The sequence below is a fragment of the Athene cunicularia genome (assembly GCF_003259725.1).
Source record: "Athene cunicularia isolate RWA chromosome Z unlocalized genomic scaffold, athCun1 chrZ_part2, whole genome shotgun sequence".
Lineage (NCBI taxonomy): Eukaryota > Metazoa > Chordata > Aves > Strigiformes > Strigidae > Athene > Athene cunicularia.
Window position 1 is genome coordinate 6570770 of NW_020799143.1, and position 16934 is coordinate 6587703.

General features: G+C 35.4%; 1 protein-coding gene across 1 annotated transcript in view; it reads right to left on the minus strand.

Annotated features, from left to right (window-relative positions):
- Positions 1-16934, minus strand: part of FBN2 (fibrillin 2) — a 171695-nt gene that overhangs the window by 6741 nt on the left and 148020 nt on the right. Inside the window, exons 47-62 of the mRNA XM_026866024.1 lie at positions 15797-15925; positions 15366-15485; positions 12226-12351; positions 11838-11990; positions 11217-11282; positions 10812-10937; positions 10588-10707; positions 9264-9386; positions 8713-8844; positions 7274-7399; positions 4743-4949; positions 3937-4062; positions 3221-3343; positions 2958-3074; positions 2156-2284; positions 361-480 (exon numbers count right to left, since the gene is read on the minus strand). Coding sequence (XP_026721825.1) covers positions 361-480; positions 2156-2284; positions 2958-3074; positions 3221-3343; positions 3937-4062; positions 4743-4949; positions 7274-7399; positions 8713-8844; positions 9264-9386; positions 10588-10707; positions 10812-10937; positions 11217-11282; positions 11838-11990; positions 12226-12351; positions 15366-15485; positions 15797-15925 — 2043 coding nt within the window. The remainder of the gene's footprint in view (positions 1-360; positions 481-2155; positions 2285-2957; positions 3075-3220; positions 3344-3936; positions 4063-4742; positions 4950-7273; positions 7400-8712; positions 8845-9263; positions 9387-10587; positions 10708-10811; positions 10938-11216; positions 11283-11837; positions 11991-12225; positions 12352-15365; positions 15486-15796; positions 15926-16934) is intronic.

Consider the following 16934-nt stretch of genomic DNA (forward strand, 5'->3'; position numbering starts at 1 on the left):
CCCTGCCCCACCCCGCCAGGAGAGTTGTTTACATTGAAGCTTTTGGGAATTCAGGTGAACATCTTTCCACCTTTCTAAGATGGGGATTTTTCTGAGGAGAAGGGAGTCAGAATTTTGGCCTTAGTTGGAAAACTCCTTGTCACACAGAGTTTCAATAGGATGAGTGTGTTTTCTTGTTACCTAATGTCACTGACTTATGTTCGAAGTACTAAGTGTATGGAAGGAGGGGAAGAGAGGTAAAAAAGGGTCTGAATACCCTTTGTCCAGCCCATTCTAGTCCTCACCTGGAGGCTAGCTGACAGTATAACCATTATGGCACCTTTGCTGTTTAAATGTATTCTGTGCTGTTTGGTTCCTTACCAACGCACTGATTCCACTGGTAATGCTGAATATATCCTTGTGGGCATCCACATCTGTAGCCACCCAGGATGTTTTGACAGTCATGCTGGCACCTATGGTTTCCATCACATTCATCCACATCTTTGCAATGGGGAGAGAAGTAGAACATGAAGGAACACATGATTATACATGTTGCCAAATGTTACTCAGTTTGATCATAATTATTTGAACACCAGTATTTATGACAGAGTACTGTTCTAAGATGGAAGCATAATTCAGGCTGGTCTTTTGGAAAGCCTGGAAGTCAATTAATAGTTCTTTCTACAAATAATCTGACTCGAGTTTTTGAGCCTTTACATTACTCAGATTTGGAGAAGGAACATTATTCCTGGTAATCCCACATGATGTTACTTTGATGTAATGTTTAGAAACTCAATTTGTTTATTTCAGTTTTCAAATCAACTAAGCTTTTCAGCTAATTGTAATATCATACCAAGTGTTCATGGTATCTCCTGGAACATATTGAAGGGTTTGAATATGAGGAATACATACCAAATTTGGATGTAAGTGCTTACCTTTTCAATTAAAAAGAAAAAGCCATCTAAAAAGTCTCTGAGGTAAGTGTAAATAGAGGAGAAAGCCACAAAACCAAAACAAAATGTAAAAACTGCCATCTGAAATAGTTTCTGTAACAAGTAGATTGTAAGCAGCTTAATGTGTCAGGTATAGTATGCAATTCTAGTAAAAAATGAAAAATCATGCATGGTATCACAGATTCTAAGTTACACTCTAGTTGTCCACAGTTTGAAACAAATTAATGGAATTGGGCTGTCTCAAAGCTTGAGGTGCAGAAAACCATCATGCTAGGAACTGAAAGTGTAATTTTATCAGTAATGCCATATAGAGCAGTTCTGATGTGCCAGTTGTGTATGTGTCTTGTAAATGCTTTGATATGTGTAACTTCATGTTTTGTAGGTGCTGGGTAAAGCACACAATAAGGATGTATCTATGTTGTGAGAACAGAGCAATCTGACAGAAGATAATGCTTTCTAAAACTTCTGGCTGCACATATTCTGCACTTACTCTAGAAATAGGCTCTAAATATCAATCCCTGTTTTAAATGCTGTATCACGGTAGCTGACATTTTGAGCTGTCATGAATTTCTGCATGTATACCTCTGCATTTCTAATTCTCAGCAGCCAGATGGCCTACTACTGCCTTTTAATTTCTTCTTTGCTCAATATCTAAGGCCACTGAAGAGTTTGGAGCCCTCAAATAGAGATTTCCTGACTGGGGCTCCTGTTTGGGCCAACTGAGAGAGATGAATCTCAACAATATAATTTGTATTTTTAATTGTAGTGAATACTCTTCTGAATATGTATCTCTAATAGGGTAGAAGACTTGAAGTATAAAATTTAGAATCTAATCTTAGGCACCTTCAGGTGGATGATTACAATTAGCTGAAATAAAAATTGTAGAGAGATTCTGTTTAGACTATATGAAAGTGAACATGAAAAGAAGAAACAATTAAACTTTTAGATGTATAATTCTATATGATGTTGTAATGGCATCTTAGAAACAGTTGTTCAAGAGTTCAGCTAAAAAGTCACTTTTTATCCTAGTTTGTGTTAAAATTACTCAGGCAGTATGTTCTTACAATTATGCTTAAAATTACTCAGATACATTCTTGTTTCTTTCTGGTCTTTACTTTTACTATGGCACGTGCTCTCTTTTATCTGTCTTTGACATCACAGGGTTTACTAGACACAGAAGTAAGGATTTGCACCATAAAAAAAATTTGACCTTTGCTAGTTACCTTCACAGTTTAATCCAGTAGAATCTAGAGAAAATCCCCTTTGACATTCACAGGTAAAACTTCCAGGGGTGTTTTGGCAAATTCCTTTTGATCCACAAAGCGATGGCTGAGAACCACATTCATTGTTGTCTTAAAAATGCAGAGGAGAGATAAGAAGGTTGGTACAGCTTGTGGCATCATTTTAGACATGTTCATATAACATTTCTTAAGAGGTTGAAATCCACAGAGTGCAACAGTTTATTCTGAAAATTCAGCTTTTGATATTTATATACCAGATGACCTCACAACTCACGCTGAGCTATAAGTAATTAATAAACTGGAAGTGCAAGCTGTAATTCAGTTATAAGTGTGAAAGACCCAGGTGTTTAACTGCTGACAGTGGAAAAATTCTGCATTTCTCTATTAGGTGAGCTAGAATAGTTTCAATTGGTAAGATTTATACATATGCTTAAGATTTAAAGACATCTGCATCTATTAAAAGAGAAAATTCAGTCTGTTTTTATTTAACTACATTTTAAATCAGATTTTAATACTTTATCCTTTTGTCTCCATGTGGTTATACTTAGAATATAATAAGAAGTATTAAATATGTACAACTTTTTACTAAGCAAGAAAATACAAATGGTGGATAGACTGATTTTTCTTTAGCTATAATTGTTGCTTTTCAAAATCTGTTTTCTGGACTCCTGATGTTATTGCTCTTTATTATTATTGTTTATACAAGGCAAAATAAATGAATGAGAATTGAGAATGTTATTCTTATAGAAAAATAAGAAAAGAAAAGAAAATGGAAGTTTTTTACCAATACAAGCTGTGTGATGTTGAGTAAAACCAGGTGGACACTTGCATGTGAAACCTCCAAGGGTGTTGACACAGAGAAACTGACAGTTGTGTTGTTTGGTGTGACATTCATCAAGATCTGAAAGTAAGAGATATTGTTGTCTTAAGAAAAGTCAACAAAAAATAGAGGTATATTTAGTCTAACATGATAAAAAGACCACACTTCAAAACTATTTAAGTCAAGGTGCAACAAAATTAAAAGTTACTGTGTATAGCTTTATTTACCTTTACATGTCTTTCCATCTTCTTGAAGGATGTAGCCCCGAGGACATGAGCACTGATAGCTCCCTTCTGAGTTCTTGCAGATAAAATTGCATGGTTTAGGGGACTGGGAGCACTCATCAAGATCTAAAGAAAGAAAATGTTAAGTATCTGTTGTACTGATTTCTCTGTCTGTCTTTGAAGGGTGTTTTCTAAACAGGACTGTATTTAAGAGAAAAATGTTTGTAGAAAAAGTCTCCAATTTACATTTGTTCCTATTTCTTTCTCTATGGATGTGTTGCTATGGAGTTTCTATAGAGTTGCCACTACAGTGACAAACTGAGTGTCCCGAAAGAGTCATATATTAGAGTGACAGTGGCATTAATATTTTCATCTGAGGGCTAAGTATTTATTTTTGAGTATACTTATATGTGTTAACCAACAGGAAAGTGGGAAGATTTAGACTATGAAGTAATGAGCTCGTTTCTCAGTCAAAATGGTTACACAGCCAAAACATATTTCAGTGCTCATTCTACTGGCAGGAATATTGCTAGTACAGCCTGCTTTTTGATTTCCCCAAATGAAATAAAAAAATAGAAGTGCGCATTAGGCAAAGAAAGATAGAAAAGAGATAAAAGATAAACAGAAAAAAGCTGCTTTGATACAAAGGTTTACAGAGGTTGATATGTCGTTATGTACCAATTAAAAAAATAACTGATGATTAAGACGCTGAATCTTACCAATACAAGATGTGCTGCTTATGTCAGTAGTATAGCCAACTTTGCAAAAGCATCGGAAGGAGCCCATAGTGTTAATACACTGTCCATTTCTACATAGGTTTGGCATGACCTTACATTCATCAATATCTGTGCAGAAAATAAATATGTCATGTTTCAGTTTTAAATTTAACTTTTTCTTCTGTTTTTGCACAGTTCCTCATGTTTCTGATAGGAAGTTTTCCCTTTCTTTCTCTTTAAAAATGTATCTGAATGCAAAGCCAAATATCCTTCAAATTTTCATTATTGTTTTTTGTATCAAAACCTTCCTACTATTTCATTGGGTACTCAGGTTCCAGTTCTGCTAACTCAAAATACAAAACCCGCAGAAGTGAATTTTCTTACCAGTTAGACGATGTAAAAAAGTTTCCACACTGTTTTAAAATATGTTAGCTTCTGTTTGCTGTGCAGGAATAGTAACTGCAAAGCATTCAGTGAGACTGTTGTTAGAACAACTGTTGTTACCTTTGCCATGTATGCAGAATTTCAGTATACAAAAGCTTTGAGATAATTTCTAACTTTTAGTTACTGTTTGGTACCCCCTGTTTTAGATCCTAACCCTGAAAATTCTACATGGCTTTGAGTATTCTGGTCGCAGCTACTGTTTAAAGGTGTTTTTAATTTCTGGTCTCTCAGCAGCATTTGAAAAATCAAACTCTGTTGTTTCACAGGAAATTCTTCAAAAGAGCTTCAAAGAGAATTCTGCATTTTCTTAAATACGTGAGCATATTATTTTCCCCTTTTCCACCTCTTTTCATCTCTGCTAATACCTCTTCCATCTGTAGTATAGCCTGGTCCATGTGGACAGAGTTTCTTATATTGGGTGGTTCCAGGAAGCGAACAGAGCTCACACTGGTTACCCCAGCCCCGGCCTCCATCACAGCAGCACTCAGATTTAGTGACAAGATTCCGGCTGCTTGAAGCCATCTGACACATTGTTTGTAAAACTTCAGCAAAGCAAAATCCTTGGCGATTATCTGTAAGGAAGAAGTACAGAGATCAAGAGTAAGAGATAAACATCAGATCCATTAAGCATCTCATGTATTATTCTGACTCTATCAACACACGCAAGCACTAGAAGATTATTAGCAACCAGTCTGTGAAGTCTATTTTGACTTAGTCTTTCAGATTTGTTGTGTCTTCTGACAATCTGCTGCCATTCCAAGTGTATACCAGATGTCCCTAAAGTTAAGTACCTGCATGAGCTGGGTGAGAATTTTATTCTAGGGCAGTTGTGCCCTGGAGTGTATCTGGTAAGCTTGCTTGATAGTAAACCAGGCTGTGGGACAAACTGAACTTCCACTTAAGCTGGCTATGTTTGGCTTGCATTTGAAAAATTTACTTGCAGTGGGGTTAGAAGTTTGTTTTGTTTGTTTGTTTTACTGGTCAGTATGTCTACCATCTAACCTGATGCAGTTTAAATGACAAATGCCTTAGCACTTAAAAGGGTCTATGAAATTCAGTACTTTTACAGTGGCATTCCTATTTTTGTTGGGAAAAAATATTTATATGATCTTACTGTTGATCTGTTCCTTTCTAATTGTTTTCCTTAATTTTTAAACCATTTGGTTAATACCTGTCAATCATGAAAAAGAAGCAAAACTTCATATTAATCTCCTACAAGTTTCCTTCAAACAGGCAGCTGAGGAAAGAAGAGATTCCAAATTCCAGTGCTAATGGGAACTCTAAATTTTGCAGAGATGGTATCTTCTAAATAGGCTATGTCACCTGTCTTATTTGTTAATTTAAATGGACAATTAACATTGTCAACTATGGTCTGACAGACACTAATGTTTTTAAATGAAAGATTTTATTTTTTTCTCTTAAAGCTAAAATTTAAAATCCTTCAGATCCCTTAGAATGTGTATATGTATCAACACTCAGCTGTTCCCTTTTACAAGTACGAGAAGTAGAATCTGTTTCTTATGTGAATCAGGTAAAATGTGAACTTTGGCTTTAGGCAAAACTTACTTTGGGTGCCTGATAACATAACTGTTTACACCAAACAAAGCTGTCCTCATTGAAAGTGTCAGTTGTGTGAGACAGGATGTTTGCCATAGTCATTTGCAAGATTTCTCCTAGATAGTAGATAGTGCAGGTCTATATGCACATTATGACTTGAAGAACATATAATGCTTTGTCTCCAATTTGAGATGTGTAATAAAGTTTAATGTGAACAAAATATAACGGTTTGGACAATATATTTAAAATAATGTAATCTAAGACTTAATATTTGTGCTTTAATTCTAAAGAAATACTTTGTTTCTGCCAGACTGATTTTTCATTTTAATCACTGACCTAAAAAAAAATAAAGGAAAAGCTGCAACTAACCCAAAGCATAGTTTTCAGAAAATAGTATGAAAATCATGTATTAAATATAAGAAAGCAGTAATGACCCTCAAGCAGGTTATTTCCTTGGCATTAATGACTGGCTGGGGTTAACAGACTGTGGCATCTTCTTCCCATCTGGTCTTAATCCTTAGGAAATTCCTTGCACTTTCAATGTTATTGCTTTGCCATGAAGTCAGCACACTACTGATGACAATTTACAGGGATCTGGTTTTATAGTACCTATATAAGGTAATATACAAGTATTTTTGATGCAATAATACTAATAAATACAGTTTCAGTATTGTGAAACATTTTGAAGTATTTACACTTGAACAATGAGCATGAAAAAGTAAGGGTTTGCAGTTCTGTTTGGTTTCTAAAAAGGGAACAATGAATTTTATAGAACAAATAACAAGTCTAAACATAATGAAAAGGAAATACAGGTTGATGAATATAAACCCCTTCATCAGCATTTAAAGTGCAGGTCTGCCTCAAAACTTTTAAATGTTTCTTGCATTTTTTTTTGTGAAATCTTAGTATTTTGTATTCATAATCACAGTCTGATTTAAAGTTACAGAAAACTCAGATGCCTAGTTGGAGTATTGTGGTGCTTAAGATTGCTTTCTGAATATTCAAACACTTAATTTTGCTCTGCATCCCAGTTTCTGATCTAAGTTAACTAAATTCTGCTTCTTTTTTAAAAATACCTGTATTTTGTCTGGATAGTATTGCTCAGCACCGTATTTATGTACTTTGGAATTTAGACCCTTCTATGTGAGGCCTCCGATTGCTAGACTCAAGATGCTTGTCATTCCTATCATCATTATGTATTAGATAATTGTTTAATTAATAAGGATCATTATTTAATTTCTATAGATAACAGAACTGTTAGGTACTCAGAAGCCTATTTTACACTCTGTATCCTTTATACTTTAATGTAAGATGAAATGTATATGGAAGAGGCATTTACCAAGACACTCAATGCCGGATGGACTTGACAGGAATCCTTCATTACATTCACATCGATAGCTCCCAATAATGTTCATGCAACGACCATTTTCACAGATACCTGGCTTGGTGCGGCATTCATTTTCATCTTTACAAAATAGAATAATAAAAAAAAAATTGTTACAACAAAATATATCAGACTCATAGAATGCATTAATTAGTCTGCATAGTATTTGCAAAATATTTGCAGGAAGTGGAAAATCAACAACTGATTAAGCCTGGAAAGGTCTTTCCTAATAACACTATCCTATTCCATTCCTTAAGTACTGCATGCTAGGATGAAAGCTTTAATCCTTTTATGTTCTTTGCAGTGTATAACAAGAAGCAGAAAACCCTTGCAGCAGAGCAAGTCCTAATCAGAACTTTTACCTGGCAAGCAGCATTTATATAATATTGGAATACGTGCATGATTTGAGTAACAATTTTTCATCCTGTAATCATTGTCTCTGAACATGTTTGACCTTTTCTGAAATCAGTCACATTTCAGTCTGCACATCATTTCCCTGAAAGTTTACAATCTTAGTCTATTTTCTTCCATAGCTAATGCCACAGATCTGTAAGCAATTACAGATGCTTAAATAAAACGTCAGAAATACATAAACTGATTTAAAGGCAGCATTACTTGGCAAAATTGGCATAATTCTTAGTAAAAAAAAAATCATAAACATCTCTAAAGGAAAGTAGTCATTCTCTTGCTGAAGGAACACTATTTTAAAATGAGATGGATTTTTTTTTTTTTTTCTCTGAGCCAGTGACAGCCTCAGCTACTTCTATCCACAGAGAACTTTGGAATGATCTTGGGCTTTTTTATGTACAAGAAGAAAGTATAATTTGCCAAAACGTAGATATTGTTTACCCCTCAAAAAATTCAGAAAATGGTGGAGGAAAGCTGTTTGCTTACTTACAGGACGGAGAACTATTTTGAACTATGGCAGTTTCCACATCTTTTGCTTTTCATGGCTTTTATACGTTGTTTCAGAATCTTACAGTTTTAATTCTTTAAGTAACTGCCACATTATTTATAAACAGTATTGATGCTAAAGGAAATGTAACTTTTATTTACGATAATTTTTCTTCCTACTCATAAACTGAGGTCTTTTTTTTTTTGAAACTTCATTTTTTTAAATCTAACAAGTGTCTGAAAAACATTCTGATTTTATTGTACAACAAAAGAATCAAATCCAGAGTTTTACTTCTGAAACACTTATTAGTCACTCAGAACTACTTTTAGATAAAGCTCAAATCTTGAAACAAAAAGAAAGCTTAAGATGTTGGGCATTATTAGCTATCTTAAGTGTCCTTTATGAATTGCTATTTTCTAGTTTACTAGATACATATAAATTTTCAGTTGTTTGCTTGTTTGTATTTCAGTAGGTGTCTTCCTCCCTTTCTAGGCTTTACCCATGCAGCCTTCTCCGTCAGGTCTCCGGGTCATTCCAGGAGGACATATGCACATGAAAGTACCAATCAAGTTCTTGCACATCATGCCTCTTGATTCGCAGTCATGAAGACCTTCAGCACACTCATCTAGATCTGGAAAAAATAATGTATTTTGTCCTTCCAGTAGTTGCAGTTACTGAAGAAAACTAGAACTTTCTCAAGAAAGAGGACATACAGTCTTCCCTAACTATCAAGCATCGAAGAAAAAAATCTGAGTGCTATGCTTAATTGCAGTTGCTTAATCTTTGTGAGCTGTATCATCTTGTCATTTTAAAGATGAACTTCACCATGACATTCTTGGCTCATGCAATCCCCACCATTGGGTACACTTCATAACAAAACCACTAGATACTGGTCTCGCATGAGTTCTGAAAGAGTAAATCATCATCCACTTGACTGTTTGCTATATTCCACTGAGAGTATGAACGCAAGATGCACAGAAATGTTTGGATGATGCTTTGGCCAGTGCAGGGTGATTGAAGTTGGGGAAAAGTTTATACATCAGTCATTACCTTTGCACATCTTTTGGTCTTCTCTTAGTTCATAGCCGACTGGACATGTACATTCATAGAAACCGTAAGTGTTGATACAACGAAAAGCACACAGCAAAGGATTCTGAGCGCACTCATTTATATCTGAACAGAAAGGAACAAAGTAATTGTTCTTCAATTGTTCTCCACTATGTTTTAAAACAATCACCAAGAAGGTTTCCTTATACCTCTGCTTCTCTTGTCAGCTAAAAAGTATCAGAAATGTAGTAGTTCAAACCAGAGACTTTTGGATGTTTGGCTTTGAGTAGCCAGAGAAAACTTAACAAAACCATGCTTAAAAATAATGGCATAATAAATATGGAAGTACGTGAGCTTAGAACAGCAAGTTGCGACAGGTTTGTTTCAGATTTTTTATTAGATGATGATTTTTTAATGTATTTTTGTGTAATGAGAGATGTCAGGCTTTTTTTCCCAACTCTAAAAAAAAGAATTGTTGCTTCAGAAAGCAAACTAATTACGATTCATAAAACCCAAAATTTGTAAGAAGCATCCCAATGAGCATCCGATGAGAGCAGAATGGTTGAACACAATTCCCACACTTTGAAAAATAAGAAGTACTTAATGAAACATAACATTGGATTAGTTTAAAACACATGAAAAATAATTCTCTAAGTAGTGAGAGTAGTGACATTCCAGATTTTGCTGCCACAGGATACCGTGGAGGCAGATAGTATAAGCAGATTCAAGACTGTAACAGGCAGATTCTTGGACAACAGATCTGTAAGTGGGTACTAAAACCATGCTGTAGGGATTCTTCCCCCTGTTTACATCACATTTTCCCTGTATCCTCAGCTCTTGTATTAGAGGAGTGAACTGCAGAAAGCTGTTATGCTTGTATGCTGAAGTTCAATGTTGAGGGATGAAATAATGGACAAGACAGACAAGTTTATTATGTTCAGCATAACTTACTTGTTACAGTAATAAGTGGGTCAGTGAATAACTGCCCTGTCTCCGTTATGAAAAATGCTCTGTAAATTCAGGCATTTTTTCTATGGTTTGCTACACTGTTTATGAGGATATTCTGGGGGCTCAACAGTTACTTCCTTCCCACCCTGCCCTTTCCAATAAACCACTGAATAATGTAACATGCAGTTTGGGAAATCCTGTGATAAACTAAAAATACCTCTTAAATCAATTCAGGACTTCCTCTTCAGTGACATATTTCAAGCAGAACAACTTTTTTTCCTCCTAGTTATTACAGCATCAAAGGCCTGGTTAATATAGTAATTTGAATACTGAGGACTAGAAAAAAACTAAAGGGAAAAAAATTATTAGGACAAGTTACCTTCACAATTCATCATTGGGCCTGGCTCAAATCCATCGTGACAGCTGCACTCAAAACTGCCGATCACGTTAGTGCACGTACCGTTTCCACATGGGTTGCCAATTGAACATTCATCAGTATCTACATAATGAAAACATGCAAACTGTAGAGAACTGGGGCACATTTCAAATTGTGTTTTAAATTGAAGTGTTACAAATCTTAGAATTTATGAAATATGGACACACCGATGCAATGTACTCCAGTGTAATCTAAATTGTATCCCATGGGGCACTCACAGCGGAACGATCCGTCAGTATTGATGCAGTGACCATTTGAGCAAATCCCTGGGCTTTCAAGGCATTCATTGACATCTAAAAAGCAGGAAGATATTAGCAACCAATTAGCTGATGCATTTCTGTATGAAGTCTTAAAAAATCATTTAAAAAAGACTAAATGCCATATTCTGTTTGTCTCCAGTCATGCAATTTCCAAGGTAATCTTTTAACTATCATAATGCTCCACATTTATTAAAGGTCAGCCTCTTGCCACCTGGGGCTGTGGGAAGTAAGCCATCACATACTATAGTATCTGAGTCTAGTTTTATGTATATATATATATATATTTTAATTACCAGGAAAAAGAATACCTACCCTCACGTGTATCATCAATTCCAGGAATAGTTCCATGACCATATGGACACAGGTCCTGAAAAGCAACTGTAAAGGTATGGTTTAAAAAAAAAAAAAAGTGAGTGAGAAAACTGTGACAAGTGGTTAAAGCCATCCAAAATTCTTCCGTATCAAGTTTTTCAAAACTGTCAACTGTTTAAATCATGGTCATTACACTGTCTTGCCAGAAGCAAAAGTCATTCTAGTCCAGGGATTCAGCACTAGAACTTGTTGAGCTTCCATGTGCACATGCTTGGTGCCTTCCTGTTTCTGTACTTGGAAAAAAACAAGAACTGAAAACTGTCAATTACTTTAGGGATTCTTGGCACTGTCCCATTTTGTTCTTCTCTTTTGCCTAAAGCAAGTTAGATCTATAGATGGAGGCTACGAGCTTATTTCTCTACAGAGCAAAACCAACTCAGTATTTCTCTTTTTCTGCGATTTCTTCTATTTCTTTTGTTGACCTGAAGATGGTTCTAGAAAAGGCCATTAACAGATAATGCGAAAAAAGAGCTCTCCTTCCAATGATCAAAAGGTACAACACAAATGTGCTCTTCCTTTTCTCCTACCTAAAAAGGCTTTATTTAAAATCTTGATGTGTACCTTCTTCTTCCTTTGGACACAGCTCACAAGGATCACCCCATCCTTCTCCTGGCATTTTACTGCAGCAACACTTTGCCTTTGTGGTGTTGAAAGCCTTTGGCACTGAGCATTTCCCATTCTCAAAATTAATGAAACAGAAGCTTTGGCGAGTATCTAAAAGAGAAAATACAGTTATGTGGAGCTAGCACCTCCGACCTGGTTACATGATAACTCTCTAGCCCTGAGAGGAATAATGTTAGGCTTGCATTTTTCATAATATTTTGAAAGCACCTTCCAACCCTCATAAGGGCACTGTTTGGAATGCACCTGCAGAGGTCTCTTTTTACTCATTTCTAGAGTATCTGTTTTCTGTTAGAATAAGTTATTGCATTCCTTAACCATAACTTACCAAAACATCTCCGACCATTATCTGACAGCACAAAACCTGTAGGACAGATGCACTGGAAACCTCCTGGAGTGTTCGTACAAGAGCCAAAGAGACAGATGTTGGGATCCTCATTACACTCATTAATATCTGTAAATTAAAGAAGAGGTTCACCATAACCCCATTGGTTGTGAATTCCTTGGTTAAGAAAGACAGGTTATTTATTTATTTATTTATTTCATTTAAAAAATCTTTATGTGGTAAAAATCTACATGTTTGTAACTAAAGATGGGCTCTTTTCACTCTGACTGGTTCTTGAACTGAAGCTATAGCTAGTTATTATCAGAGGAATACCTATGATTATATTTATATATTCAGATTCATATTTACCAGTCTTCCACTGCCACTCTTGATGTTATTTAAAATTTTTCCTCTTCAACTGCATAATTTAGAATATTTTGCTATCAATATTTAAATGTGATTTTTAAAAATAGAGATCTTTTTATAATAATTAAAAACTTAAAACAAAATAGCACTTAATATAAACACCAAGTGCCTGTAAAACTGTGCAGCTCAAATAATATCAGACTGCATATCCTGCATCTGTATATTCAACAGAAGAGTAAGAAAAGGAATACATTAATAAACCTTTAATTTTTCATATCTATTATTTAAAACTGTAGTTTAACATTCTATTCTGCAAATATTGACAGGAGATATAAGCCTCCTTGATAAAGTAATTTGTAAAGTATAATTTAATAATTTCTGAAGTGTATTTTGATAATCTACAAAGTTATACTTGCAGTACAACACTTCCTGAGTCTTTCTGCAAGAGATACTAAAAGAACCACCACAGACACCTATGGGTGTATAAGCATTCTACAATAATATCCATATTGATCTTAATCCAGGTGTAGGCAGGAATAAGTATTCTCCATGAAATAAGCTTCATGGATCTTGAGTCACAAATTTGTAGCACCATTTTTCCTGTTATCTGTTGGACTCTCTACTATATGGAATCTTAGAAAACTGATCTGTACTTAGCAGATAAGGAAACAATGGAAATACAGTCTTTACCACTAGGAAAATATAAGTGTAGTGATGGAAGAAGTCAGGTGATGTTACTTCTGAAAAAATATTACCTTGAGTCCCTTTTCAGAATTACTGTTAGGTATAGCGCATGAACAAACCACCGTAGCATAATCTGGCATATAACCAAACCCTGCGGTAGTTTCCCACGGACAGTCTCTTACTATGTGAAGCATTTTAAATCAGCTTATTTCAGTGAAAAAAAGGTAATTACTTTCCCAGTTATTGTGGCAGTTGTTAATATACAAAGTTCAGCTATTCAGCTGCATTAATGGGATGGAAGAACTGCTCTTCTGAAGTACTGATCTCTAGTGCAATGAATGCTTTGGGACTAGTGGAAGAAATTATTTTCGCGGCCATGATGAACAGGCAACTAACTAGACTATGGAAGTAAATGAGTCCTCTCCCCTTCATTCCCATAAAACGAAAGGAAATATATTAAATGGGTAGGTGAAAACTAAGAAATTTTTCCGTGGCTCCTATCTGTTTTGTTTTCTCCTGTATGTAATCACCCTGAGCTCAGAAATTTATCTAGCCATTGCCAACCTTCACATGAATTATTATAAAGCTGTTTGCATATAAAGTCAATAGAAAGTAGTGGGGAATGTACATTGCAAAAGTTGTCATAATATTAATCATATCATCGTGTAAGTATTAGTACAATCATGTGATTGTCTAAAAATTTTCTATGAACTTTAGCTGCTAATTTTATCAACATGGCAGAATGAAGAAAAAGAATGTAATTAAGTCCCTTTTACTCGGTTTGGGCAAAAATCTGGCAGTACCAGTGCTGTCAAAAACATCAAGAGATTCTGTGAGGATACTAAAGTGGCTATAAACAGTGATCTTCCTGGAAAACCAAAAGCTTTCATTTTAAATTCATGAATTTACAGCTGTAGGTGATTTGGATTAATTTCAAACATAATTGCTAATATGGAAATGGCAGCTGCCAAAAGAGACCATGAAGGCAAACTGAATATGGTGGTGTGATACAAAAGGATGAGAGAACTCTGGGGCTCAGAAAATAGATCCTCTTGTTTAAGACAAAAATTAAAAAAGGTTCCTGTGATCCAGTTCCTGTGCCCATACAGATCAGGTGACTATAGGCCAGATCTTTATGTCCTCAGCAGTGTTTTCTTCAGTCTATACAAGGACAAGCTGCTCATTTATTGTTGGAAGTTATTTAGGTTAATGTGTATCTGGAGTGTCACATCAGCTAACTTCAATCATTTAAGCTGAAAAACAGGTTTCTTAAGATAGTCACAGTGGAGAGACAGGTGCTTACTCTCTCCTCTGACCATGCAGAAACCTAAGACTTCTAGGTTAGCTACTTAAAACTAGTTGTGTGCACGTTCCTTGGCAGGTGCCCCACATAGTTAATTTAAATGCCCAATAAATTCACAGTAGTCCTGTGCTTTGCACTGCTGAAAAAGGGAGCTGTAACTTTGAATTTTTTTCTCATTCTCTGCCACACCAAATCTGAATTCATTGTGTGACATTCAGCTCCTGAATGATATTCAGGGCTTTAAACAAGACTTATATGAACAAACAAGAACATCAAACTGATGCAAGGTCTGCTGTACCATCTTCTTCCTCCTGTGGAATCAGAAAACAGTTAGAAGAAACCAACTTAAGCAATTGTTCCCATAAGCTCCATAATTTTATCAAGATTTTTAAACTTCATAGCCCTGTGAAACCATAAGCTTAGTTCATGCATTGATTGCCAATAATTACCTTTCTGTAATTGTAAACATTATATAAATCCAGTACACAGATTGATTTGTTTTATGAATGATATTTTAAAAAGAAAGTGAATGAAAATTTTTTTTTAAATAAGGTATTTTTGTTTCAAATAATGAAATACAAAATACAGTACAATACAGTAAAAAATATCTTGCCTTCCATTTTTAAAACCTCTTCCTGAAGATTTTTCCTATTATTCTCTGTCACCATGATTTTAAGTTGGGCGACATTCACAAACATTAGGGTGTACAAACTACTTTCCACCACATTAAAACCAGACTGTTACTCTAATTTTTAAACTGTTCAGAAGCAACAATTACAACTTGCCTTACCAATACAACTTTCACTTTTGACTTCATATCCTGGTGGACAGATGCATCTGAATGATCCTTCCAAATTTTGACAGGTACCAGGAGAACATGAACCAGGTAGTGCCACACACTCGTTAGTATCTTTGGAAAGTAGATAGAATCAAGAAAGGTTTAGAATCATGTAATTCTTATGATAACAAACCAGGCTTATTCATGAAAAAGACTGTAGGATTACCTTCTAATTTTCTTTTTCTAAGGCATTTAAATGCTTGAAGATTAACAACTATTCCAAAACCCAGTTACTTTTACTGTGTTTTCAGTAAAGTAACTTTTTTTTTTTTTTTTTTTAATATACTTAGATACTCCGACTGTGGTGCTTCCCTCTAGATGGGAGCTAACAGTTTATTTCAGCTCATCAGTACTTTAACATCTCCATGTGGTATCATACATACCAATGCAATTCTTGCCATCAAGAGTAAGTTCATATCCTTCATCACATAAACATTTGAAGGAACCAATTTCATTGAAACACCGTCCATTTCTGCACACTTGACCAAAGAAGGAACTGCACTCATCGATATCTATAAAAAACCAAAAATAAAAGTCTAGAAGCAAGAGCTGAGTCCCAGCATAGTACATACAGTATGCTATTAACATGCTCAAGTTGCAGTATATATTTCGGTGGAAAAGGCAAATCTTGCAGAAACAAGGGAATAGCTTACACTAGTGGAAAGTAACTCTTGCTCAAGTACATTAAGGTATATATTCTATTTAAACAACACTCTTTTCTAACAGGGTATTATAATTTTCAAACTTTCAGCATTACTTCAGCTACTGCATCTGGAGACATTCACTTACTGCCAAGTGACTCTATGAGACTAACTCCAGACACAGAAAAGAAAATGTAACATGGAATGTTCTGGAGTTTATCTGGATATATATGTGCTCGCGTTTCATCCTAAAACCTGCCTTGTGATTTTCCAATTTTGGAATATGTCACTTGCTTTCTGCAGGATGATTTTCTCCTTCATACCAGCTCTGAAAACGAGGTTTGAAAATGCTTATTAGTTTGTTGAGTTACTTAAAAAATGCAGACTTAAAGGAGCACTGCATAAGGAAAAATACAGATGAGAAAGTGTCAGAATAAATGAAAAGGAGATCAGATAAGTGTCATGGCTAAGAACAACTTGCACTTTGCTGTTTTACAATACTTGAATTTGAATGATGGACACTAACATCAGTTATACTGAAGATGTTTTAGTTGTCTTTGGAAGCATTAAGTAGCAGGTCCTGAATAATATGTACCTTCTGCTTCAGACAGTACAGCTGTGACTGTGTTACTAGTTTATTCCATAGTGCACTACTTCTGCGTTACAGTTCTACAAGTACAAATACTTCCAAAATATTATACTGGGATGGGCTAAACTGCCTGTGAATGACTGGGATAGTTTGGAAGAAGGCCCCAAGGCTCTCCAAGCTGTCAAGAGGAGTGCTATCAAAAGGCCAAGTTTCTGAGTCAGCTTGGGCTCCTTGGCCTCCTTGAAGGCACAGCCTGGAGCAGAGGTGCTGGATGCTCTGGGCAGTAGAATG